Source organism: Ammodytes marinus (assembly GCF_949987685.1).
Source record: "Ammodytes marinus genome assembly, chromosome: 9".
Classification (NCBI taxonomy): domain Eukaryota; kingdom Metazoa; phylum Chordata; class Actinopteri; order Uranoscopiformes; family Ammodytidae; genus Ammodytes; species Ammodytes marinus.
The window spans coordinates 23,302,162-23,328,451 of record NC_137213.1 but is presented as its reverse complement, the minus strand read 5'-3'; the positions used below and the strand labels follow the sequence as shown (position 1 = coordinate 23,328,451).

Below are 26,290 nucleotides of genomic sequence, written 5' to 3'. Positions count from 1 at the left end.
GTCTTCAGGAACAATTCTTTTATTTACAACAAAACTCATCCTGCAGTCAAAACGAAGCCAATAAAAAGTTAAAGTGTTTGTAGCCAAAAAACTAATAGAGGTACATGCATAAAACTAAAAGCTATGAAAAGTTCCTGTATCCTAAAAGACCCGACTTTTTCCAGAATTGTGGCCGGTTTTAACCGCCACTCTAAGTGAGCTGATTGGTTCTTTAGGACAGTACGCCCTGCTCCTCCTAACACCTAATTGGTGTACCCTAACTAACTCCACCCTAATAAGTCAGAGGTTGTCCTCCGGCCCCTAGAGGACATCTGAGTTTAATCGTCACCTGGAGGCGATATGTCACGTTGGCCAAGAAGTCTGATTCAGCAACTTTTAAGACAATGCTGCTGATGATGATGATCGCCAGGGTCAATAAACTACTGTTAACTCTTAGCCAGACTGTCTTTGATTAACTCACACAACAGTCACCTTTATGTGAAATTTGAATGATCTACAGGTCAGCCTTGAGGGTTTCCTCACTCAAGCAGCTGACATCCCTGACTTTGCCCCCTGCCAGATGAGGTCGACTGTCTTTGTCTCCTCTGTAGCAGTAGACCTTAATATAAAATGTATAGTAACATAATACACTACAGTAATCTTAGAATGTGTCATAACAAAATACACTACACTAGTCTTTAACCTGATACCATCTATACAGAGACCATGGAAGCAGCCATCCAACAGAGGCTGCTCTCCTCACATGGATACTTCAGAGCTCCTGCATACAGACAGTCAATCACATGTAAATATGTACGTGATTCAATGGTGTATAATTTTGTAATGATTAAAAGGTATGTATTCAAAGAAAAAACTAAGTTTAGCTGCACACATTTCTCTAGAGTTTTTATACTTTTCTGCAGTCTTCGCTTTAATTGTGAAATATTGTCAAATGTGTCCTTAGAGCCTCCAAAAGTTATATTATTGAAACCATCTGAGCAGTTAAGAGGGAAAATCCTTTTTCCGGGCAACTGCTTGAAAAAAAAAACGTATAGACATTTGCAGTCACAATACGTTCCTTTTTTTAATTGTTTTATTATCACACCGTATGTTAAATCTGAAAAGTAACTCCCAACTGTCAAATAAAGTTAGTGGCGTAAAAACTACAATGGTATCTTGTAGTTGTAGTCGAAAATAAGTTAAAAGTAAAATAAAAATTATCATGTTGGGTATGAGTAGGCAGAGCCACTCATACCCACCAGGGGGGCCCACTCAAAAAAGAAAATATATATATATATTTTTTTTTAGTTTGTGTGTTTGATATTAACATCATATTATGCAAATGTGAGTTATCATACAAAAAAAATAATAAAATGTTTTGGTCTAGATAATCTATAGCCTAAAAATCTGTGAGGTAATCCGAAATTATCTGATCATGTCACGTTCACATTCATGCACAGTGTGTATTGAGTTTATTTAAAAACAATTGGAAATGGGGCTGCCCTCAGTTTCCCATGCACTGTGTATAGTGCCAGTGTTTCCCCTACCATTATACAGGCCTGGCGGGGCCGCCAGGCCAACGAGACCCCCCGCCAGGCCAACAGCAGCCTGACTTAAAACATTTTTTTTTTTTTTTTTTTTTTTTAAATCAATCTTTCATTGATTCCGTAATAATCATTTGCGCGCGTCTGCGCGGCACTGTCGGTCTACCCCTCGTGTGCGCCTGTCTTTACAACCTCTCGTTTGATCATCCCATCAGCTGATCTGTGTGTCTGCGCGTGTGTGTGTGTCTGCGCGCGGCTCGATGCGCGTGTGCATTCGGTGCGCACTTGTTAAACACAGAAGCCAATGAGCAGAAGCATGACTAGCAAGCAAACGCTGAACTAGTGGCGAAAATAAAACCAGCGCCTGCTCTGTGGAAATATTAAGGACTCAGTAACAGGGACGTTGAACAGGAAAAAGTGCTGAGCAAAACTTAGAAAGTTGAAATCGCTACGTCGCCGTGGCAACACAACCAATCTGTATCAACAGCAGAGACAGCGCTGAAAAAACGGCATGCACACGTTTCAGTAAGTTTACAGAAGTGCCACACTGCTACTGCCTTTGCCATTCTCAGAAGAGCATTCATTTATTTTCAAGGGACATATTAATGTATTTATTGTTTTAACTGTTAAGTTATCTTGAAAACAGCAGGCCATAGTGGGGCTACAAGCTTTATTTTTTTGTATTTTCAATGCTACTTTATTTTTATGTTTTAAATTGAGAAATAGGCTAGATGAAATATAATGGTCGGAATAGGGAATTTGCCTTATGTAGCACACATGTTAATAGGCTAATCATGATGTGTAGCCTATGTTAATTATTTATTTTCAACAAGGCTATTTGCCTAAAAAATAAATTAAAAAAAATGTCAGTAGGCTAGCTTCAAGGTTAGGTGATTCAGATTATTCCAGAAATGAGTCCTAGACAGGACCTGTCTATATTAGATCTTAGTGTTTATTGTTTTTTATTGAAATCCACGTGTTTTTCTTCAATAGTTTACATGGCTTGTGTCTCCAAATTATTACAGGAAATAGTTATAGGCAGGACATATGACAGTTGTTTACAGAGCACATAATTAATCAGATTTCACCGCTCAAAGTGCACCAGATTGATGCATTTAACTTTAAAAGGATAAAGTTTTCTTCTGCAGGGGGATACCCCCAGACCCCCCTAGAAGGTCCATTCTCACCCAGCAGGATCTAAAAATCCTGTGAGAAACACCACATGTACAAACGTACTGAATGTGAAAGCATAACCCTATGCCCTCATTCTTAACGGGCTTTTAAAAGAGGCTCATCCCAAATGGGGTTCGTTTTGGTCAATTTCTTCTAGAAATTTGATACCCACGCGGCGCGCATACTCTTCATCAGCTCTTACCACCGGGCCTAAAAAAAATTCTAGGGGAAACACTGCTATTAGTCTATAGCCTATTTCAGCCTCGTCTGTGGAAAAAAAGATAGCTGGACAAGAGTTCTTCTGCTTCGTTCCTCTCACCGCATTTAAATGCATTCATTATATTACAGAGAAATATGTCCCGTATAAGAAAAAGAGCTCCAAGCCCAACCCAGAGGACCCTCCATAATATTTTATTTTATATTAATATTTTTATGGAAAATCCATGTGTCCTTCTTCAATAGCTTCTAATTCATCTGACCCAGTGTCTCCAAATTATTTGTTCACATTAAATTTCTCAGATTTAGCCTCTTAATTTTCCTCTCAAAGTGCACCAGATTCATGCATTTCACTTTAAAAAGGTTAAAAAAATCTCCCGGGGGGGCATACCCCCGGAACCCCCTAGGATCTGAATCTCAGCTGTCTAATATTTTCACACAGCTACACAGTGGAGGCACTAGCGGAAAACACTGGGTGTGTGAATGATATTTAAAGAGGACCTATGATGCTTTTTGACTTTTATGACCTATAAACGTTGTTATGATGATTCATAGTCATGCTTAACCATACTAAATTATCAAATAATGACTTACATGCATTTCGATGTATTCCCTGCTGACCGTCTGGGGTGTCTGTGCAGAGCACTAAACACTATTCTAGCGAGTCGAGAAGTCGCGTCTTCAAAGCGGTCTACCCTTTCATAATTTGTGACGTCGCATAAAAATTTGTGACGTGACCACGCGGATGTTTCCATGTACGGTAATGCTGTCGCTTCCCTGTTCGCGTCTGCCTCGCGCCCTTATAGGTCCATGCTCGCGCTTCCCGCCACTGAAAGTGTTCCGGAAGGAAGGTAACCAATCACAACGGAGTGGGGTTTGCAGGAGGGGGGGGGGGAGGGTAGCGGAGATGGCCGATGCACAGGCGGAGGGAGCGGAGATTGCCGAAGCACACACACTCAAGTGTTGACAGGACGTGCTGGATCGCCAAAATAAGAGAAAGAGCTTCCCGAAAATCTACATAGTTTTTTGTGATGTGATTCGTGTCAGGTTGCTCTATAGCAGTGTAAAACAAGAAATTAAGACCAGAAAAGTAGTATAATAGGTCCTCTTTAACAAAGATCTATAATTTCAGCAGCGCTAACATTGGAGAGGGGCCCCCTAATCATATTTCGCTTAGGGCCCCCTGAAGGCTAGGGACGGCTCTGTGAGTAGGCCTACCTCACAATTTTACTTCAGTACAATAATTGAGTAATTGCAGTAAGTTACCTCCCACCACTGCTGACCTGAAAACATTGATCGTTGGCTTCGTTCACGGAAACTACAGCTGAGTCATGGCATTGTGTCATTCTGTAAATTCCAAAATTGAGTAATGGTAAACGAATGTAGAAAAGTTTATTTCAATACAAATGCCTTAACTTTCTGTCATATGTGTTATCTTATGTAGTAGGGTTTCTCTCCATGTTTAGAATGATCACATGGCTACAGATTATATATAATTGAGTGAGTTTATAGTAACTGAGAAGACAATACACACGTCTTGGGGTTGCCTGTGAAACTTACCTTCATATTCCTAACTGCTCCGTTATAATACTGAGGTCTGTGTCTCACCCCGCAAACACACACTGACATAAGACCCAGCACCACAACGCCTGGTTTTGGGGCACTGAGGCCTGCAGTAGTGTTTATTGAGCTCCGCTTGGGATTCTTAATGGCCGCGGTGAGTTCATATCCAGGGAAAGTATTGATCGGTCTGTGTTGACATAGAGAGCTGAGCAGTCAAGTCCCACTGCAGTCAGTCATAAAACACGACCATGCTTTCTGCGGCGATACGGACGAGTGGCCTCAGTTTGCAGGGCTGCATACTATATATTTCTTTGAGCTTGGTGCTGCTAAGGTAGGAGTTGTATTGTCTTCTTAATAGATTGCCTACTTTTCTTTTTCATTTAATTAAAAGAGGGAGTCAGCGAATTATGGAGAATGCTTGTTGTCAAAACAATTTTTGAAAATCAGTGCATATCTCCTCATAAGCGGCTGTGTGCTGAGAAAATCTGGTGTTTATACACAGCCTTTGCTCTGTAAACTGATATGTGAACAAAGGGTAAAGAAAGGGGGCCCACAGTAGCTATAGCAACATGCCTGTTTACTGTGCCTAGGCTGTGTACTAACACTGGATGTTCTATCAGCGCACACACAGCATGTAAAGGTAGCGCATCGTGAGGAGATATTCACTGATTTTAGACAAACAATTTTGACAACAAGCATTCTCCAGAATCGTTGACTCCACCTTTATCTAATGTAACAGTAATGCTGTAAAAAGGCATGCTGATTCCTAATAGCAATCATATAGCGAGATACCTATGTATTGTGCTTCCAAAGTGGAATTAAATGTCTGTTAATGTCAGTTTGGTTTGTCATGATTTTCATCTACATGTCACAGTAGAGTTGGCGCCACAACAGTGAGTAATGAAGAGCCTGGTGTTCGTGAGGCTCGCTCAGTGGGCCATCAGGAGTTAGTTCATCCAGTGGACTGTGTTTTATCAGAGTGGAGCGCATGGTCCCGCTGTGACACCTGTCAGAAGAAAAGAGTAAGTATGATATACCAGGCAGGTGATAGTAGTGGGCCTGGGGAACAATACAGCTACAGTAGGCTACATGTGTTTATCATGTAGGCTATGTAAACAGATGATAACCACATAATTAAACGCATGTCCTTTATTATCTTTTAACTCAAAACTGTAACCTTTTACCTGACGATCAAGCATATAAATTGTACAAAATTCTATAAAATAAAAACACTGGTTTTATAGACTGCAGGTTAGGCCTACTAAATGTATGGCCAACATCTCAATAAACTCCTGGCCAGAAAAAAAAATCTCACCAATTGCAGTGTACTATTTATCATAAATGAGATCATACAGTATTTGAATAAATAAAGCTAATGTAACTTTGGTGCTATAGTACAACATTTTGACCCTTGTGGGGCTGTCTTTCTGTAAGGTATAGCGAGCTCCACTGCTAACAACCGTCTCAGCTAATGTACTTCAGTGCTCAATCTCATCCACTTTACAAGAAAGGGGATTAATAACCTTGACATGACAAAGTGAAAACGGCCCTCTAATGGGATCACGGCTGTTATCGTTCCCCCGGGGCACTTTCCAAAGCTCTTCCACCACCTTTATTGGTTAATGGCTATAGCCTTCCCTCTGTGTTTCTCTGACCGTTTTATGTGTTTGTCTCCTATCCCAACCATCCAGTATCGCTTCGCTAAACTGGACCAGCCGTCTCTGTTTGGAGGACAGCCGTGCAATTTCCACGGCAGGGAGGAGGAGGCCTGTGATGTCCCAGCCCGCTACACCTGTGTCAATGTCCCTTTGTGTGAGGGATTCCTCTGCGCCCAAACAGGTATCCGCAACACCCATCCCTGTATCCTTTACTACTACACCCCAACCTGGAAAACCATGTAGTATATGATTGTGATATACAACCACACAGACAGCAGTAACACTCGGGTGTTGGGATGTTTAAAAATTCAAGCCACAAGACAAAGAACATTAACAATCTGTGTTGGATGTCAGTGAGTCATCCTCATTCCAGTCAGGAGATTTCAGACAAGGCCTACTTTGCATTTTTAGAGCTTTCTACTTGAATTATTCACTATCGATGCAGAGATTTACATGAAAAGATTGATCCCATTCTCATGACATTACACTAAATATGAAATTACAAATCAAAAAAGGGAACAGGTAAGCTTACAAACCCACCTGCAAACACACCCGTATTAACACTAGCAATTTTGGTGTTAATTAACAGCCTATAGGCTCTGTAAACGGGCATGTTGCGGTGGCCCTCCTCCAAACCCATATGTGACCCCCCCCCCCCCCCCCCCTACACATCCGTTTACAGAGCCTCGGCTGTGTATGTACCCTAATATAACCAGATTCTTTCAGCACACACACACACACACACGCACGCACGCACGCACGCACGCGCACACACACACACACACACACACACACACAGTAAAGTCAGGTTTCGGACAAGGACAGTGAGGAAATATTCACTGATTTTGCTTTCTGCAGAATCGCAGACTCCACCTATAAACCTCTGAATTCTATCTTGTTTTGGAAATGATACATGACAATATGCCATACCATGACCTGGCTTTTCCTCCAGGTCGCTGTATTCACAGAACTCTGCAGTGTAACGGGGAGGACGACTGTGGGGACATGTCAGATGAAGTGGGCTGTGGGAAGGTTTCCAAGCCCTGCAGGGAAGAGGCTGAAGAGTACTGGGGAATCGAAAACCTTGCCAAAGGGTGAGTCACCTTCCCAATAGTCCTCAGTGTAAGTCCAAAATAGCATAGCGGGTTAGGGAGTGTAAACAATGTAACTCTTTTTAACTCAATCAGCTCACCGTTAATTTGACTCTTTCTTTTAGAATCAACGTTTTGAACAGTAACCTGGAGGGAGTGGTGCTGGACAACAGATATTATGCCGGCAGTTGCTTGCCATTCTACATCCAGGATGTCAGGTTCAGGAAGCCTTACAACTTGCAACAGTACACTTTACAGGTGTGTACAGGCGATCCCACTTTTTAATAGTATTGAGTTGGAGTTGATATATGAGATTATAGTTTCTTTTCCGAAAGTATTTCACCCTTGCAAACATTTAACATTAATTGTTATAAGATTAGAAGTTCCTGGGTGAGCGTACCCATGATAAAGGTATTACGAACAACGATATAAAAGTAGCATTCTTTGCACTGATGGTATCGTTTGCTGTTACATGTCATTTATGATCATCAGAGGGAGAATTAGACTGTTTCAGAAATATTTAAAAGTTCCTTGTAGCACCTTTAAGTAATATCGTCCTGCTTATTACTCACAAAAAAATAATATTTTTTTACCATGTATTTGCAGACAAAAGGCTCGCTGGATTTTGCCCTGCAGTCTTTTGAGTCGTACTCTGACTACAATGACTACACCGTGGAGGAGCGTACCAAGACAACCACTGTTTCCTTTGGCTTTGCCATTCCAGGCGTGTTTGAAATCGGCTTCAACTTCAAAGATGAAAAATACAGCAAGTCCGCGAAGAAGATTCGCCGTTATTCTGGCACGGTGAGATATCGTTTGTTTGTTTCTCTCCTCCTGACCGCTGTACAACCTACTGACTTCTGAAAAGCAAACTAAACTTTACGAATTCACAATTTATACAAAGTAATTTGAAATTAGACCACTGACAGCAATCTTAACCTGAAATCAGTGTGTGTCAAATTGAAATTGAAATTTAATTTTTTTTAATTTCGAACAAGTAAAGAAAAAGAAAGAAATAAACAATTATAAACAGTAGAATATTATGATGAAACAAGTGGACAGTTGCAATACATTTATATTTACACACACTGAAAACCACCAATGAAAATAAACTGTCAAACACTTGCTTTACCTGTTCGAAAAGGAGTGAGAAGACAAACACTTATTAAATCTCACCCCTTCTCCCTAATTTATTCATCCATAATGAGTATCAGCTTCCTAATTACTGATATATTAATCAAAACATATATTATTAATATATGTAAGTTATCAATAGTATAAAATTCATTACCAATTAAGTATTTATCTAACAATTTTGTCTAGTTATCTTTTAATAATAATAATAATAATAATAATAATAATAATATCTAATTAAACATTCAATATTCTATAAATACCACCATATATATACAAATATACAAATACATACATACATGTCAACATATACACTATGTTAAACACCGTCTTTATCCCTGTACCTTGTAAAAATCGTTTCTTTGTATTTTATTTTAAAATCATCAATCACCTGCTGCCTCCCACTCATTCCCTCCTCAGACCAACAGCTTTGTGAGGGCCAAAGCAGTGCTGGAGTTGTCCCAGTACATGCTGAAGTCGGATGAGTTGGTGCTTCACCCAGAGTTCCTGCAGCGTCTGCGCTCCCTGCCACAGTCCTATGTTTATGGGGAATACAGACAGATCTTCAGAGACTATGGCACCCACTACATCACAGAGGCAACGCTCGGAGGAGACTATGAGCACACCATCATCCTGAACAAGGAGAAACTTGCGAAGACAGGTGATTTAAAACAGTGTCTGCCAAACTGGAGTCATGGTGGGGCAGTCAAGATTTAATTACTCAGCTATTTAATTCAAAACACTTTGCAAGAATGCATTAACGTAGACGATTATCAAGTGTTTATGCTGGGGTTTGGCAATTGAAGCGATGTCATATATTTCTTGCATCCTCGAAACCCTGTAAACCCAAAGCCACAAAATGCGTCTAACAATTAGAATGATATTTTCATTTATGAACATTTGGTTAGCATCTGATTTTTGTAAAAGCTTATTGAGACACCCAAGTTTGATATCTTGTATTGATTTTTTTTTTACTATTTTAGACCAGGTTTCCAGAGGCTTTGACACTGACATGTCATGTATGGTAGCCTAGAAAAGACTGATGACTCATTGCACTGAAATGTTGTGACATTTCATGAAGGATCATTCTAAAAGTCAGTATCAACCAGCTGTTGGAATTTTTTTCTTTAAGATTATTCTTTGGAAGACTACAAGCGCTGTACAGAGGCAGGCCTTAGGCTCGGGGCCAACATCTATGGTGTTTATGTGACGGCGGCGGCTTATGGTGGATCCTGTGATGGCCTGCTGAATGAGATGGGCAGTAAGGTTCCATGTTTTTCTCAAACGCCCTGCGGAATATGTTCTTCTGACCTAAGACACATTAACTCTCGCTGAAATGCTTAACGTCATCCTGTCTCTCCCCAGAGGACACTGGGCGTGGCAGCATGGTGGAGGACTTTGTTGCTGTTGTAAAGGGTGGAAGTAGTCGATCCATCACTGCTTTGGTGTCTAAAAAGCTTCCTACCCCGCACCTGATGGAGATATGGGGCGAGGGCGTGCGTTTTAACCCCGATTTTATTCACAAGACGGTGAGTGTCTCTGTCTGCTCTCTTATCTTCTTGTTAATACTTTATTTTGTCACCATTTCGATTTGAAGCTACAAACAAAAAACTGCCAACAAGCATTGTGAACTGACTTACTGATGCAGAAATATTGACGAATGAGTTGGTCAGCAACGGTAACAGGACTGGCAAAAATACAGAGAGGCAAAGTACATCAGGGCTGATCAATTCAATAGCAAGTTGGAGAACAAACAGCAAAAGTTGGCAAATAGCAACTACTGCGCCCAAATACCTTGCTCCAACACGGTCCGGTTTCAACATCTGTGGTGCTTTCCCAAATGGCTCTATCTGAAAATGAAAATATCAAAGTGATTTGCAACAGTAAAAGGATTGTGGTGTAATAGTGAAATTTGTTTTCTGGTTAGATCCGGCCGCTGTATGAGCTGGTGACCTCCAGAGACTTCTCCCAGGATAGCACCCTGAAAAGAAACCTAAAGAAAGCGCTGTCAGAGTACTTGGCGGAGGCTGACGCGTGTCGATGTGCCCCCTGCCGCAACAATGGAGTGGCCGTTCTGCAAGGTGCTTTAGAGATTAATGTTGTGTTCTATGGTTCCATCTCCATCAGTTATCCATCTTCTTTGCATTATTCTGACCTTCTCTCCTAAGATATGTTTCGTTTTTACTCCTAGTTTGTGCCAAAGCTTGAGGCTTTACTAAAAGGTCACATATTATGCTAATTTTCAGGTAAAATTTTAAAAATTTTAGGTTTCAACAAGTAACTGTTTTCATGGTGTAGTGTCCTGTCTCTTTAAGCCCCACCTTCCAAAAAGCCTAGTCTGCTCTGATTGGTGCTTATCACAGGTGGAGGTAGTTCTAGGTAAGTTAGGTTAGTAATGGGGGTGTGGTTTCTGCCTGTGTGACATCATATGGGGGAAAATCTGTACCGGCTGGTTCAACACAGGTTTTCAGAATGGTGGCGAAAAAAGAGAGAGCGTTGTTATTTCTTATACTTTGGGAAACTCTAGTAACACTGGGCACCCATAATAATGTAGAAAAACGTGAAAAAGTACACTTTGCATAATATGTCACCTTTAAAGGAACATTATGTGATTTTTTTTTTTTACCCAAACACAAAGAATAGTGCAGAAAGTGACTATATTGGTGATCACAGTCATGGTAATTGTGATACTTAAGATGGTAAAAGAAAATATCTCTGTCTTCCTCAACAGGCACCAGGTGTGACTGTGTGTGTCCTCTCGGCTACACTGGACGGGGCTGTGAGATCACTCAAAGGCAAAAAGGTTTGGTCTCAAGATCCACAAAAGAAAACACTGTGTTTCTGTCCTTGCACAAAACCCAGATATATTGATACAATGATTCGTGATATATTGCTTCTTACAGAAATAGCCATTGACGGCAGCTGGAGCTGCTGGGCTGCATGGTCGTCCTGCAGTGGTGCAAGAAAGACGAGGAGTCGACAGTGTAACAACCCAGCACCCAGCAGCAACGGAGGTCTGGCATGCAGAGGACTGCAGCAAGAGTCCATTGAATGCTTTTAAAGCTGTTAAATGTCTAACCTGGACACACAGATTAATAAAATACCACCTTCAGAGTTTAGTCTGTGGTGTGTTAATCTTCTGACTGCCCATTGTGACATGAGAAATCATATGTGAATAAAAACTGGATTGGAAACGGGATATCTAAAGTGTATATTTTATAAAGAGTGTTAAACCTTGTGTGTCGCGTGTTCTAGATGTGTAGGATTGCAGCATGCTACTAGATCCTCCTCGGGCATTGACCTGAATTAAGCACCTGTTACCCGCATTCAACCCTCATTTAACATTCAAGGCAATTTCTGAAATGTCATATAAAGCCTCTAAAATTGACAGTTCACTCTTGTGCTGAAAAGTTCAGACGTAAAAACATTCAACACTTTCAAGTCTGCATTACACACATTTATTACTTGAAATACAAGCTGTTAAAGTATATGATTTTTGAGATCTCAGACATTGACAAAACTGTCAGAGACTGTGAAAGAGCAGTTTTTGTTGATGGAAATTTTTTATTTTTATTTTGTATTAGCACTTGAAAGCATGCAGGTTTGAGAGAAACACCACTCTAGCAGCGCTGATTTTGAGAGGAGGAGCCCAGGCAGGGTGACCCGCCTCCATCGGGTGCAGGGTTATCACAGGTTCTTGAGCGAGTCCTCCCCCCTGAAGCACAGGATGACCACACACCCCAACACGACCACGACCCATCTGTCTTGGTATCTGTAGACAAAATGAAGTGGGATTAAAGCTGATTTTGATTTCCAGGCAGCTAATAAGTATGCAAAAGAGAACAGTCCCTATCAATATGTACAAGTAAACACTAATGAACACTACTACAGGTTGACACTCCCTCTGTTTGCTGATTGGTCATGTAAAAATATATCCTGAGAAAGCCCGCAAATATACCGCGGACCCAGACTGACCCCATGAGACAGACTACTGAAGGGAAATGAAAATTGAGCGGAAGTAGGTAGGCGGGCAGTGCCAGGCTGTTTAGGCCTAGCCCACTTATGACAGACGCCTCACCTCTTCTGTCAGTCTCTTCGCAGGCCTCTCCCCGGTAGCCTGACTTACAGACGCAGTTACAGGAGGTTCCCGTTAGGACAGGGATCCCGTTGTGCCTGCAGGGGGCACAGCGACAGGGGTCGAACTGCTGCAGATACTCATCCCAGGCCTTCTGCAAGTTGGCCAGCCTCTCACCTACATGGTCCGCGGCTGTGCTGAGGCGCACTAGCTCATAGATTGGCATGGTCTGGGTCATTGGGGCACAAGAATAGAGAAAGGAAGAACAGAAAGAGAAAAAATTAGTATAAAAAATAAGAAGCAGCCAGGTCATAAGTCTAGAATTTAAGTTTGTTTAGCTTTAGCATGTTACCTCGTATTCGATGAGTGCAGGGTTGTATTTGAGGCTCGCTCCCCATTTCTTGTAGGTGTCAGGGTTCCTGATAACCACCAGGCCACTGCTGCTGTCTATGATCCCTCCCTTCACTAGAGTAACAATGTCCTCAATCTCAACTGAATCGGCGTCCTTATCTGATTTATTTTTTATTTTTTTTGAAAAGAAAAAGATAAACAATTTGTCATGTAAGCTCAGGTAACACAGTAGCCTATTAGACTACAAAAATCATTCATGTAATTTGTTAGTTGATGGAAATTAGACATAGTAGAAAATAAAGCTAATAAACTCAAGTTCAAGGCATTATGATGACCTCAAGATGGGCAAGCGTCTGATATAATTTCTCACCTCCATCAAATTCTCCATCTTTACTGCATCTTTTCCCGCCCAATTTGAGACCTGCTGTTACTGCTTTGATCGGAACGCTTATACCAATAGAACCGCCAAGGCATGAACCAACCTGCGAACCCTCGAGCTCTGTGAGAGTTAGGGGAAGACAATTAAACAAGGGTTACTTTCCATTGCATTTACCGTTAAGTGACACGGATTGACAAACGGGACAGCCAAGAGTACTTGAATTTTCCATGGATTTTTTGTTGATAGCCACAACATATTCAAGGGTTCCCCCCATAGTTCCCTCTGTGACATAGTGGGTGCCGAAAATGTTGAGGAAGCGCGAGTACATCCCAAAGTCATACTCTTCAGGGAGCTCCATGAGTGAAAGGTAGAAATCGTCATGAAGCATCAGCTTGTCACTTCTCATTTTGAAGTGAGCTGTCTGCACTTTGGAATAGAGCCTGACAAATCCTAGCTCCTGAAGGAGAAAAGAAAGGCATGTTTGAATGGAGTAAAGTGATTTTTCTTTCAGGTGTAGAAATATATGAAAAAAGTTGTTTTAAATTGCTTCATTTGAAATGGATGGACATGACGTCCGGCATCAATCTTCTAATATAACACAGAGGAGGAAAGCAAGCAGGAATATTCTTGTCCAAATATCTAAAACAATTGTCTAACCCTCACCTCAATAATTATATATTATATATTTAAAGCATTAGCCTAAAGATGGAGTCAGCAATTCTGAAGAACACTTTTTATCAAAATCACTTTTTGTCAAAATCATTGGATATCTCCTCACGATCCGCTACATGTCTGTACTGTGTGTTTGCACTGAAATCCAGTGTTAATACAGCCTTGGCTCTGTCAATGGGCATGTTGCTAGCTTTGGTGGGCCCCCTTTATTTACATAGCCTTTGTTTACATAACAGTTTACAGAGCCTAGGGTGTGTATTAACACTGGAAAAGTGATGTTCACGACAAGCTCTCTCCAGAATCGCTGACTCAGACTCCACCTTTAATATAATTGATAGCATTTGTTATGATGTAGAACATGTTAATCTGTAGGCTAACAGAACATACCTGTCTATTAAGCTGCGATACGTTCTTGAGAAACTCAGATTCACTACTTCCACTCATTCCCACTTCCACATAGTAGACCCCCACCGAGGCCCCGCCTTTGGCCGAGCTCATTTCCTTCCTGGCATTCAGCAGGCTCACCACATCTTCATAGTATTCCTCAGAGCCCTCGGACGTAGCTTCAGCCTGTAACAGGGTAAACAAAATGCAGTGCTCGAAACAGCCCATTTTTTTGAATTACGAGAAAACAGACAGAAAGAGAATCACAACATTACTGTACAATACCACAAAATGGTAGGTATGGTAGTTGTAGGGTTTCCTGTAGTTCTTCTCCTCGTCACTGTAGCGCAGGCTCTCACAGAATGCATCATAGATGAATTTACCCCATTCACCGTTGTAGACATATTCACACTGTCCTCCAAAGTACTGTGGGTCGAGTACAGGATCCACTAACTGTCCAGTCAACACGTTGTAGCTGGGCAAAGTGGAACAATTCCAATGTATAAATGGAAAGTATAAATGAGATTTATATCAAGCAAAATAAATAATGGTATAATAGGCCGACTAATGAAATGATGTTCAATACGGTTGTTTCAAAAGCAATTTGCTTGGTGAAGAATAGTTTGTTTTGTCTGGGTAAATCACAGCGCTGTATTGCCTTTGAAACCTTCTGTTTATATAAAGTAAAGTGAATGACAAGCACAAACACCTATACTAGCTAAATATGAATATTTACCCCTGAATGCCACGTTCAGCACCAGGGATGGGCAGTAGGGTGGAACACTTGTCGTCTCTCTGGTTGACTACTTGGCAGTCGTCTTCATCGGAAACATCCTCACAGTCTGACTCTCCATTACAGCGCAGGGACTGGCTGATGCAGCGCCCTGGATAGACAGGTAAACAGTCGCACTCACACCGATTAACATGTGCTGTACGTGCGCATACACACACACACACACACACACACACACACACACACACACACACACGCACACACACACACACACACACACACACACACACCATGGGACAAAACACCGTGGAGAGAATGTGCTTATAGTCTTGAGTAGTCGTTGATGGAACTTGCCTGTTTCTTTACAGGTGAAGCTCTCTCCGCAGTAATCTGGCACCAGACACTGGGTGGTTGCTTCTGGACATTCCAGCCTTTCCCACAGTGGCCCCAGGCAATCTGTGCCGCCAAACTGTGAGGGCTTCTCCAGGTATTGGAAACGGAACTATAAGACAAAGACTTACAATTGAGTTAGCAGCACTTGAAATCCCTCACTACAATGTCCATTCCCTTACAACATTGTTGCGATGAAGGCCACATATGTTACATTGCATTATGTTTTTACAGCGGCACAGGTACAGTTATCTAAATTCGATACATTCCTGCATTCCACCTATTAGTAGCTACAGTAGGCTATTTAGCATTTGTGTTGTTTGTGTATTATCTACGAGTGGTTCCAAAGATCCTAGACAAGTTCTTTGTTGTGGAGATAAAATGCCTTAAAATGACAGGGGCATTGTAAAAACCCAAGTTCACTTTTACTGACCTCATTGGGGGCAAAAGTGCTTATTGATTTGATCATTGTATAATCATTGTTCCCTTTGGACCTATTGATCGGCTCATCAACTATGTGTTGATCTGAGCTAACTGACAAAAAAGCGTGTCTAGTTTAAACCCCAGTGTTTGAAAAGCGTTCTACTTTTACTGTTGACACACACATGTCAACCATTAAACAAGTTTTCAGAATTGAATTTTTAAATGAATTATTTATGCAGTTAAAAGACACTGTTACCTTTTTGTCTGTGCAGGCGTTACAAGGAGTCCAAGATGACCAACTCCCAAGCTTACAGTTGATGGGTATGGGTCTGTTTACAGCTCTGGCCCTCCTCGTCCAAGCACCACTGGAACCCCAAAAAACACCTAGCATCATCTCAGTTCATCTTCTAATACCCATAGCATTAGGATATATTAAATCACTTCTATCAAGATGTTATCAAGTGAATGTGAGAGGTGAGCTAGTAAAGCAAGGAATACTGCACCTTTTGTCAGCAGCAGTTGTCACCGGCCTCGGGGATGCATGCACAATAGGTCTGAAATGAATGAACAGGTTCAGTGTGCATAAAGTCAGGAGTATATTCATCAATATCGCCATACTAAAAATTGAGTATGGCTAGTCGATCCCTATGAACAAAAATCCAACATCACAAAACTGCAGTTGTGATCCTGTGGGGACGTCTGTAGGCTACATTCCTGTGTTGACCGACCACAGTGAATGATTGATCAAGAGTAAACACATGCTCTTACAACAGTTTGGAAAGTTTTTTTTTTAATGATCAGTAACCCAGATTTCCCGTCATCGCAATATACACAAACACTTGTAACTGTAACAACAGTAGCCTACTATAGGCTACTTCAAACTGAAACACAAACATATTCCTTCTTTCGATGTCTACAGTGAGATGATGAAGCAATGATGATGATGATGATGATGATGAGTATTTCTTTATTTATTATAAGTATTAGTCATTTGTGTAATATGTATATATATTTGTATTATTACTTGTTTTTTTATTAGTACAGACTTATCATCTTTGATTACCTTCTGACGCTTCCAATTTGTAAATTATTTTTATTTTTATTTTCGAATGGTCAATAATTGGTGATCAAAAAGCATGAACGTGCAAGTCATCAGGTCACGCGCAGCACGCAGGTGCGTCTCACCCATGGTCGACTCACCCCCTCGCGGCGGCGGCGGCGCTTTCAAATTGTTTGTTTCAGCCTCATCATAAACACTCCGTTTGATTCTCCTCGCTTGATTTGTCAACGTAGCCGTCAGCAAAAAGCTAAGTTTAGACCGCTTTCCAAATGGACAGCTCTTAACGTTAATGCAGGCTAAAAACGGAGCCACCATGGAAGAGGTAACTTTTATAGATTTTTCTCTGAGGGAACTTTATTTTGAGGTCTGTAAGAGGATAGCTGAATGTAGGTAGCCTTCCTGCCATGCTCTGTGCTAGCTTTTTCCCCATGTTGAATGTGTGTGTGTGTGTGTGTGTGTGTGTGTGTGTGTGTGTGTGTGTGTGTGTGTGTGTGTGTGTGTGTGTGTGTGTGTGTGTGTGTGTGTGTGTGTGTGTGTGTGTGTGTGTGTGTGTGTGTGTGTGTGTGTGTGTGTGTGTGTGTGTGTGTGTGTGTGTGTGTGTGTGTGTGTGTGTGTGTGTGTTTTTTATTCAATTTGTTCCTCTTGCTAGTATAGCCTAAATAACATAAACGTTTATGGTTTTTCTAACTTCACTTTAATCCAATTATAATAATATATGTGGCAACAATGAAGTGAAATGAAAATTGAGCGGAAGTAGGTAGGAAAATAATAATAATAAATGTTAAGCAGCCTCCTCCTTTCTGACTGTTGCCTATCTATCTCTATAACCTGTTATTCTGTACAACCCATCTACCTCAATGTCAAAGGTCCCTGTGTGTTCTGTGGACTAACAATTAGCATACCTTCATTGTTGTTGATTAATTTGTCTATTTAACATTTCTTTAAATTCTGATCAACATATCAATTAAATAATTAAATCATCGAAGCTCTGCTCTGTTTGTGGAAAGAGACGTTTAGAAGATTTCCATTCATCTCCTATAGACTATTTGGCTGAAATCTAAGAGGTCTTTAAGAAAACCTCGGCATGTAAAACCAAAACCATCTGCATAACTAGATACCACCAGGGGGTGAGTTAGTGTGTTGTTTGTAATTTTGGTAAACCAACCTTTCAATTATTTTGTGTCAGCATTAGGGGGTTTGGCTCCCCTAAATTAACCAGGTTGAGTAAAGCCTGTGAATGAATCAAACATTTATAGTAATCCAAATGATCTAAATGAGTAATGTTGTTTTTTTTTTTCTCAAAGGAGCGACCAAACAACGTCAAAGCTCTGAGGGCCAAGTTTCAGGAAGAGGCCCTCCTGGCTCAATCCAAAGCCAGTCGGCCAGCTGTTGCAGAGAAACCCAAACACCTCACTCCTCGGGGCCACTGCGGCAGCCGGAATAGTGCCGTAGAGAACAATCCGCTGGTGCTTCCCCGGGTCCTCTTCAGAGATAGGCTGACGGCGTCTGGCGGCAAGCAACCAATTTCCTTCCCCCCTCTACCTCAGCAGCAGACCTCCACCTCATCCCAGCACCCCAATGGAGAGGGCACGACGCGGCAGTCCCTCAAAGACCGACACATGCCTCCGGTGCTCCCTGTCCCGCCTGTCAAAGAGCACAAGACCCAACCGCAAGCCAAAAAGGAGCACAAACTAGAACCAGAGCCCGGGAAAGTAGTCCCACCGCAAACTAAACCCAAGAAGAAACGTCTGCTGCTTCCTTTCAAAACGATCAAAGCATTTAAAGTGAACACAGAGGAGGAGCCTACGTATGCTGATCTGATTGCCAGGCCTTCCAGTGCTCCCAGCGAGTTGCCCTCAATAAAAAAATCCACAGCAAAGGACGGGGCTTCTTTCCAAAGTGACCAATCGACCTCCGAGCTCCCCCACTGCAGCCCAGATAGCCTTATCACTCCTCCCCCTCCCAATGTATGTGTCGACTCTGACAACAGAATGATGAGCACCTTGGAGAAGGCCAGGGATATGTTTTCACCCAGGCGGATGTTTCCCTCTGCCGAGCCCAAGCACGTCTCCGGTGACAAGGTGTTCCCTCCGCCGCCAAAGAACATTGAAAGTGCCAAGCTCGAGCTACCCATCCCTCCGCCACACCATTCACGCGTGGCTTGTAGTTCTGCCAGGCCTTTCAAATCCTGCTTCTCTTCAGACAGTAAGCTCTATTCAGAAATAAAGCCTTAGCTTCTTACACAGTTTATTCAAAGTGAGATTTCATAAGTGTTAACGATATTGTATTTCCCACTGGCTAGATTCTGTGTTGGATAAGAAAGCTAAACTTCCCTATGTCCGGACTGGTGAACCCCATCCGCCCTCTGCTCCTCCAAAGAGATGTCTAGCGGATTTGATGTCGCCGGGGCCGTCGCCACCAAAACCCAACAGGCCTCCGTTTGTAGATCTCAGCCGTTACCATCTACCCACAGTTAACGGTATGTTAGCTTCCTTCAATTATTACTTTTTTTTTTCATTTCCATAGCCACACTTAGGGATATATATATATATATTTATTTTTCAAGTGCTGTTGTATGAGGTACTTATGCATAGTAAGTCTGTTACCTTAAAGAGATTGCGATCAGCACAGTCGCTGTAAGGACTTATGGGGAGACGTCGCTGTTGCGGAAGTCAGCATTGTACTGTTGCAGAGGGGCCGGCAGAAAAATGCTTTTTTTTCTCTCATATAATTGGAATATCATGGAAAAGTTAATTTTTTCAAAAAGGGAAAGTTTTATATATTCTGGATTCATTGCACATGAAGTGAAATATAAATGAGCTTTTAGCTCACAGAAATCTAGCATCTCAAAATATAAGAATCTAACGAAACACCAGTTTAAAAAAAAATTTAATTACGTGAGTACCGGTACGTATTTAATTACATTAATATACATGTTAAATCACTCTATATTCATGCAGCAATCATCTAAACAGTGTGCACAGTTCATAACACAGGTCTCGCAGTCATTCAGCTGTGCAGTAATTGACAGATAAGATTTCGGGTATCGCGCTCGTTTTTATCCAATCAGGAGATAGCTCTATAGAGAGGCGGGTCTCTGTGCCCGTAAACGATGACTCGTTGCTCTCCATCGCGGCACTATTTGACAAAGATAGCTGCACGTTCATGTGGTAGGGACGAGGGAGGGGACTGTTAACTGCAGTCACTGACAGGAAGTTAGCTAAAAGGACCAAATTTCTTTCTTCTCCTTTAACTTTTCCATGATATTCATATTAAATTAGATGCACTGAGAGTAAATGCTTACTTAAAAAAAATATATATATCTGTTCAAATGTATGTTCATACAAAGTACCTCATACAACCTCACTTCAAACCTACTGAACTATCCCTTTTACTTACTTGACCTTAGTTTGCCCCCCCCCCCCTCCCTTTTTGTATGTACAGACGGCAAACGTTTGTATTTTACTTTGACATATTCATACTACATTTTTCCATTATGCTTATTTGTGTTCAGACTCAACATCTGTTCAAGCGCTGATTTTGCTTTCTTCTTGTAGAGGTGTCCCCAGTTTTTAGACGAGCCCCGAGCCATGAGCCGGAGTCTGAACCAGCGTCCATCTCCAACCCTGTTCTGGACGCTCCGGAGTTCCCCGACTTTGAGAGTACAGAGATGGGAACAGCAGAGGGTGAAATGGTGGACTTTGGTGCACTGGAAAGGGAGGCCTTGCTTCTGTTCAGCATTGGCCTCCCTGCACCAGATGACTGCGGGGTCACAGATTTTGAGGATCCAAAACGTGACTCAATCAAATCGTCAGTATGCAATCCAATAGCAGAGCCCCTTATGAGCACCGGAGTCCAAGATCTGAACCTCGGCAATCGGCACATAATCCCCCTTGATCCAGCCTGCTTCCCCATACCAATAAACCTTTCAGAGTTCCCAGAGCCTGCTGTGCCAGAACAGTGGTCTCCCAGTGAGGAGGTGAGCATGGAGCTTTTTTCTAGCTCCCACGCTGATGACACTGATCCAGCAGCTGCTGAGTCTCAGTCTGCTGCCCGGGGAACAGACCATAGTAACCACGCGTCTTTGAATGACGGGGTTCAACACAGTACAAGGTCAGTTTTGTTGTAGTACCTGCAGTCGCACATTGTGTCACATTTCCATGTGTTATTATCACGACATTTCCCATTGTCTTCCCTGCTAGTGTATATCAGCAGGACATTAACTATGAAGCGTGCAATGACATGATTTACGAGGAAGTGGACTTCAAGAAACACTCAAAAAAATCAAAACATGGCCTCACTGGCTTGAAGAGTAAGCATGTATTACCTATATTAATACTAATGCAGTGTTTCCTCTCAATAGATGATGTCTATTTTCCCTGTTTAAATTCCTTTTAAACCCCTTTTATTTTACAGACCCACATGCTGAAAAACCCCATACGGTAATTTATCATTTTAACCTAATTAATTGTACAACTACCTTGCATGATAAAGTATCAAAAGAATAGTTTAAAATTATAGTCTGTATGAGCGCCCCCACGAGTAATTCTGGGGCGACACCAGTTTGTAAACACTTCCATATACTTGGAAATGCAGAGAGTGATGTGGAGCTGATGGGCTTTATCAACTTTGTGTCAACTCATTTGGCAATGGCTTGAATGTACTAACCGACATTGACTTGTATGAAAAGCTTTGCACTTTAGCTTTAAGTGTATCAATGGCCAGAGGCACACTCTAATGTTTACACTAATCTGTTCACATCATCTGTGGTCAATTACAAATATACTGTGTTTTATTTCAAAGAATAAAAGTTCACCCAAATGGCATCGGAAACCAAGGTATGTCTTTTTTTACACCCCAACAAGTCCATTGGTGTTTTGCCTGATGGAAGGCAGAAATTGATTTTTTTTTTCTTACTATTTTATCAAACTGCAGGGGCAATATTTCTGGAGAACACGCTCATTCGGCCCATAACCTTGTCCCCGGGTACATTCAACGTCTCCCCTCTATCTCTGGTGTTTGGGTGAAAGAATAGGATGTTGTACACATAGTGCCCTATCCATTTTCCCACGTTTTCACATTGTTATTTCTTATTCAGTGACTTTCTTTGGTCTGTTAGTATTTCAGGCGGTACATGTAATCCTTATGGAAAATAAGCATTTCTCTCGCCATCTGAGCTGTCTGATTTGTTTTCAGTAAGGAACGCCAAAGCCCCAACACTGCTGACTATAAAGAACAGAGGAAGAGGGAGAAGCACCGACTGGACAAGGAGAAAAAGGAACATAAAGAGAAGGAGAAGAAGGAAAATGAAATGAAAAAGAAGTTCAAAGTAAGTTAGGCGATAAAAAGACAGTGTAGATCATGTAGGTGGGATTTGTCTCTACGTGCAAGCATATGTGTATATTTTTCTCTGCTGTTTTAAGCCATTGATTGACTCAATGTAAAGGTATCACAAATGTATGGTTGTTAAAAAGCCGCCCACATTTGTCTAAGCTGTAATTTACAGTGATTTCTCAACTTGGTGTCTGTCTTGCGTGACTTGTATTCTCATTGCTGGGATTTGCCTCTAAAGGTGTCCGGCCAAGAGGAGGCCATGTACCACGCCAAGGTGGCGGTGGCGGTGGCGAGCAAGGTTCGCAGGAATGACCTGTCTGTGAACAACGGGGACACAGTTGCCATCATTCGCACCACCAGCTGCCCCAAAGGCAAATGGTTGGCCCGAGACTCCAGCAACAACTGTGAGTTTAGACACTCTGTGCTTTGTCAGCATGTTACGAGTTGTAATCTTCAGTGATATCAAATGGATTTGAGATAACATTGGTTGTTGTTGTTATCTGGTTGTCACAAGAGTTGGTCTAGACCTGTAGAACCTCACGGTGATAACTTTCCCTTTACTACAAGCATGCTAAGAACACCATCTGAACTCAGTGTTTCTCATTAACTGCTCTATCTTGTGTATGGCAGACGGTTATATTTCAGTGATGAATGTGGAACTAAATATCGACAAGATGATGGAACTTGGCAAGAAGGCTCGAGGAGGCAACGGGGAGGGAGATAACATCAGCATTGGGAGCAGGTACTGCCTAACTCACTGATGAAATGTGTTGTTTTAATGAATAAAAACAAGATTTGCAACGGGCCCTCCAGTCCATCAATGTGTGTTGTGATTTTTAAATTATACCTCTTTTTCTTTTTCAGATCTTCCAACCATCCTGTGCTTACAAGCAGTTGTAAGTGTCATTGGCCTCTGCACAAAGACATTAAGCTCTATTGTTGGCGTACTATTGTAAGACCGGTTGCACTTTCACCTTTTAACCCTAACTTTGCGGTAGCTTCAAAAAAGCACTGCAACTTTTTAAAGTCAGAACATACAAAAAAAGTGAACTGGTTGATGTGATGTATGGACTTGTTGACTGATGGGAAACAGTTGCTCAGTTGCTGGCAAACAGCCCACAGAGTCCCAAAACGCCTGGATAATTGAACTAGTTGTCAACTATGTGTTATTTTATGATAAAGAAGGGATTCCGTGTAAGCTGAGGGTTTTAGTTTCTGTCCTGTCAAACATCCATCACCAGAATACACACTGTGCTTCATCTAATTCTTTTTTTTCTTCAAGTCACAGACGACAGTCAAGAGTGGTCCTGTGACGATGAGAACCTCTCACCCTCTAATGAAAGCCAGTAAGACTTACAAGTTCACTTTAAATATGGATTATGGCATATCTAACATACACTTGACCACAAGAGTACATTTAAACCTTCCCGTATGTAAGATATAATTGAATTAATGTGGCACACAGTATATATAATTATTTTCTTTCTCGTTTTTTTTCTGAATAGTAACTTTCCCCGTTCGACTGCCTCAATGGTTGAATTGCGTGAGTACATTTTAGTTCCAGTCCTTTTTGAAGTTAACATGAGAACAGAAGATGCCCCCCCCAGCCCTCTGGTTTAGTGGTTGTTATTATGTTGTGCATTTTGATGTGCACTTCTGCCATGCTGTTTCCATACTCCCTCTGTGCCACTGTCATTACATAACTCACCCCCATCCCTTCACGTGTCCTCTTTGACAGAAAATGGCCATGTCAGCACCCGGCACAGTCTGAGCGATGCCAACCTGGAGAACCCCTACACACAGTAAGTCTACAACACAGCAGTCAAAGCAGATACCTTGGCGAGTTTCTCCTGTTTACCGTATGTTCAAAAATCTTCCAACAGCCACCTCTTCTCAAGAATGGTGAGTGCGTTCACAAATAGATTCTTATAATATGATTGAATAGGTTATTACACATTTGAAAGACGAAAACAATTATGATTTCTCCAAGCCAAAGGTGTGGTATTGCTTGTTTGTGTGTTTTATGCAACCAACAGTTTGAATACCAAAGATTAGTTTTACTATCATACATAGGCCTAACACAAATTATAGAATGTTAGATGGATTTGCTAAAAATCTTTAAGTCTAATTGGGATATGGTGATATGTGTTTGTTAAACTAAAACACACCCAAACACACAGCCTATTTGAAACAATGCCTGCATCCAGACAGCATTTTTAGCAGTAGGCCTAATGGCCACTTTGACTTTTGTCCTTTTGATGTTGGGAAGGAATTCGACCCCTCCATGCCCCCCAAGATATGCTTGTAAGTGGCATCTTTCAATTCCCCTATGTGAATTGGTCAAAGCATTTGTAAGGACTACACTCTGTTCTTGTTGGCCTTTGTATTCCTGTTGGAACGTGTGTAGGGGAATCAGTGTTCATAAGCTTAATTCAGTTATTGTTTATTTCAGGGTTACTGTATGTATTGCATTATAATTTTGTATAGGTGCTGCTCGCTCCCCTGTAGGTCATTGATGAGTATGAAAAGTTATATTTATATTAGTTAAACAAGTCCAAACGGTGTCCTGTCTTTTAACTTTCAGGACCACAAACGAGGCCCTGCAGAAGCTTGCCGTCTTCTTTCAACACAACAAAGATGATTTTGGAGACTTGGCTGATAGTGAAGGAATAACCCCTACAAAGTACAGTGTCTTAAACATTACCTCAACCAGAACTTTCTCTCTGAAGTCCTCTGATACGACGTATTCAAAATCGGTTAATAATGTAAAAATGTTTCCTTTTTTTTCCATGGTCTCTGCTCTCCTTTTCAAAGTGCTGAGCCTCCGAGTGAGTCTACTGATGTGAATGTTTTTCTTTTCTTTCCATGACTCCACAGTTGTCACCACTTATGTCTCTCTCACTGATAATGGTGAAGCTTAAGAGGAGGGTACTTACTTGCACATCTCTGTAGGGATGCTACATCCTCAACACTGGGTTGGCCTCTTGCCTGTAATGGAAAATAACTTTGTGGGGTTCATTTATCTTATTGCTTTAACCTGGAGACATGGCACGCGACAGATTGCAGAGACAGTTCAAAGTGTAAGAGACGTTTCTATCTGCTTGTCTTTATCCAGACTTCTTGTGTGACGTTGAGGAGCCTCCATATCCGTAAGTGTTGACGGTTTCTTTCTAATCAGCAAAGCGAGAATTGGCTCCCTTTTGATCGTCTTTTATAACCACAGAGTACTCATAGCTTCCGAACTGTTATGTCCACATTGTTTTTGTTGCATGACAGAGAACAGGTGGAGGACTTCACAGAGTTGGAATTTCTTCCTCCCCCTTCCCCATCACTTTATGCTGACTTTATTATATGATTACCACATTGGCTGAACCAGGTAAACGCAGTTGAACATTTTAAAATCTACTGTTTGCCACATGTGTCATGTCTTTAATTTTTTTTTTTCAAACCTTTGCAGGGGAGAAGAGAAAACCGTGAATAGAGATGTTCGAATGGATGATACTATAGCTGTGATTTGACCTTTTTGTTTTGTTAGTTGTGCATATTGTGTTCTACACTCTTTCACACTTTTCACTTACACTTGTCTCTGCTGTTACTGTTCAAGCTGTCAATTTTAATGGTGCACAAATTGACTCATTGCACCTTGTCCAAAATAAATGGCAATGACAGAGTAGCCAGCTGTTCACACGTGGTAGCTTACATTTAAGGATGTGTTTTTGAATGTTCTTTGGATTTTGATTTATTTATTAAGTTTTGGTTTCTGTTTGCACAAATAAATATGTCATTGATATGCTTTATGCCATTTTTTGCATTCCGTTTTATTAAAAAAAAAAACAATAATGTTGGAACAGTATCTCATGTTAACCTGTAACATTTAGCTTCGACTACATTTTGGTGTTTTAAATGTCACCTTCCAGGATATTCATTTTTCTCATTGTAAACATGGCCTAATTTGTCAAACAGTCTGTATTACAGCTTTCAATATTTATTCTGTTTCCCACAGACCTTACATCTCACCAATGTAGCCTATTGGTTCTTTAAAGTTAAAAAAAAAAAGTCCTCAAACCACATAGTTGTAGGCCTACAGCGGTACTTCAATCCCTCAATCTTTTATCAATGTTATCTAGCTGA

The 26,290-nt window shown here is 41.3% G+C and overlaps 2 protein-coding genes across 2 annotated transcripts; one reads left to right on the top strand and one right to left on the bottom strand.

Annotated features, from left to right (window-relative positions):
• Nucleotides 1–705: 705 nt before the first annotated feature.
• c8b (complement component 8, beta polypeptide) lies at nucleotides 706–11,419 on the top strand (the record flags this gene model as incomplete). The annotated part of the gene is made up of 12 exons (XM_080034098.1): nucleotides 706–784; nucleotides 5,370–5,497; nucleotides 6,167–6,314; nucleotides 7,086–7,227; nucleotides 7,350–7,482; nucleotides 7,831–8,028; nucleotides 8,779–9,019; nucleotides 9,491–9,619; nucleotides 9,724–9,887; nucleotides 10,286–10,439; nucleotides 11,090–11,161; nucleotides 11,262–11,419. 12 exons carry the CDS (start codon nucleotides 706–708, stop codon nucleotides 11,417–11,419), a joined length of 1,746 nt encoding a protein of 581 aa, XP_079890224.1.
• A 559-nt stretch (nucleotides 11,420–11,978) lies between these two features.
• On the bottom strand, nucleotides 11,979–16,159 carry c8a (complement component 8, alpha polypeptide; the record flags this gene model as incomplete). The annotated part of the gene is made up of 10 exons (XM_080034097.1): nucleotides 11,979–12,130; nucleotides 12,437–12,662; nucleotides 12,786–12,943; nucleotides 13,155–13,283; nucleotides 13,380–13,620; nucleotides 14,223–14,405; nucleotides 14,505–14,694; nucleotides 14,956–15,103; nucleotides 15,307–15,454; nucleotides 16,022–16,159. 10 exons carry the CDS (start codon nucleotides 16,157–16,159, stop codon nucleotides 11,979–11,981), a joined length of 1,713 nt encoding a protein of 570 aa, XP_079890223.1.
• Between the last annotated feature and the right edge of the window lie 10,131 nt (nucleotides 16,160–26,290).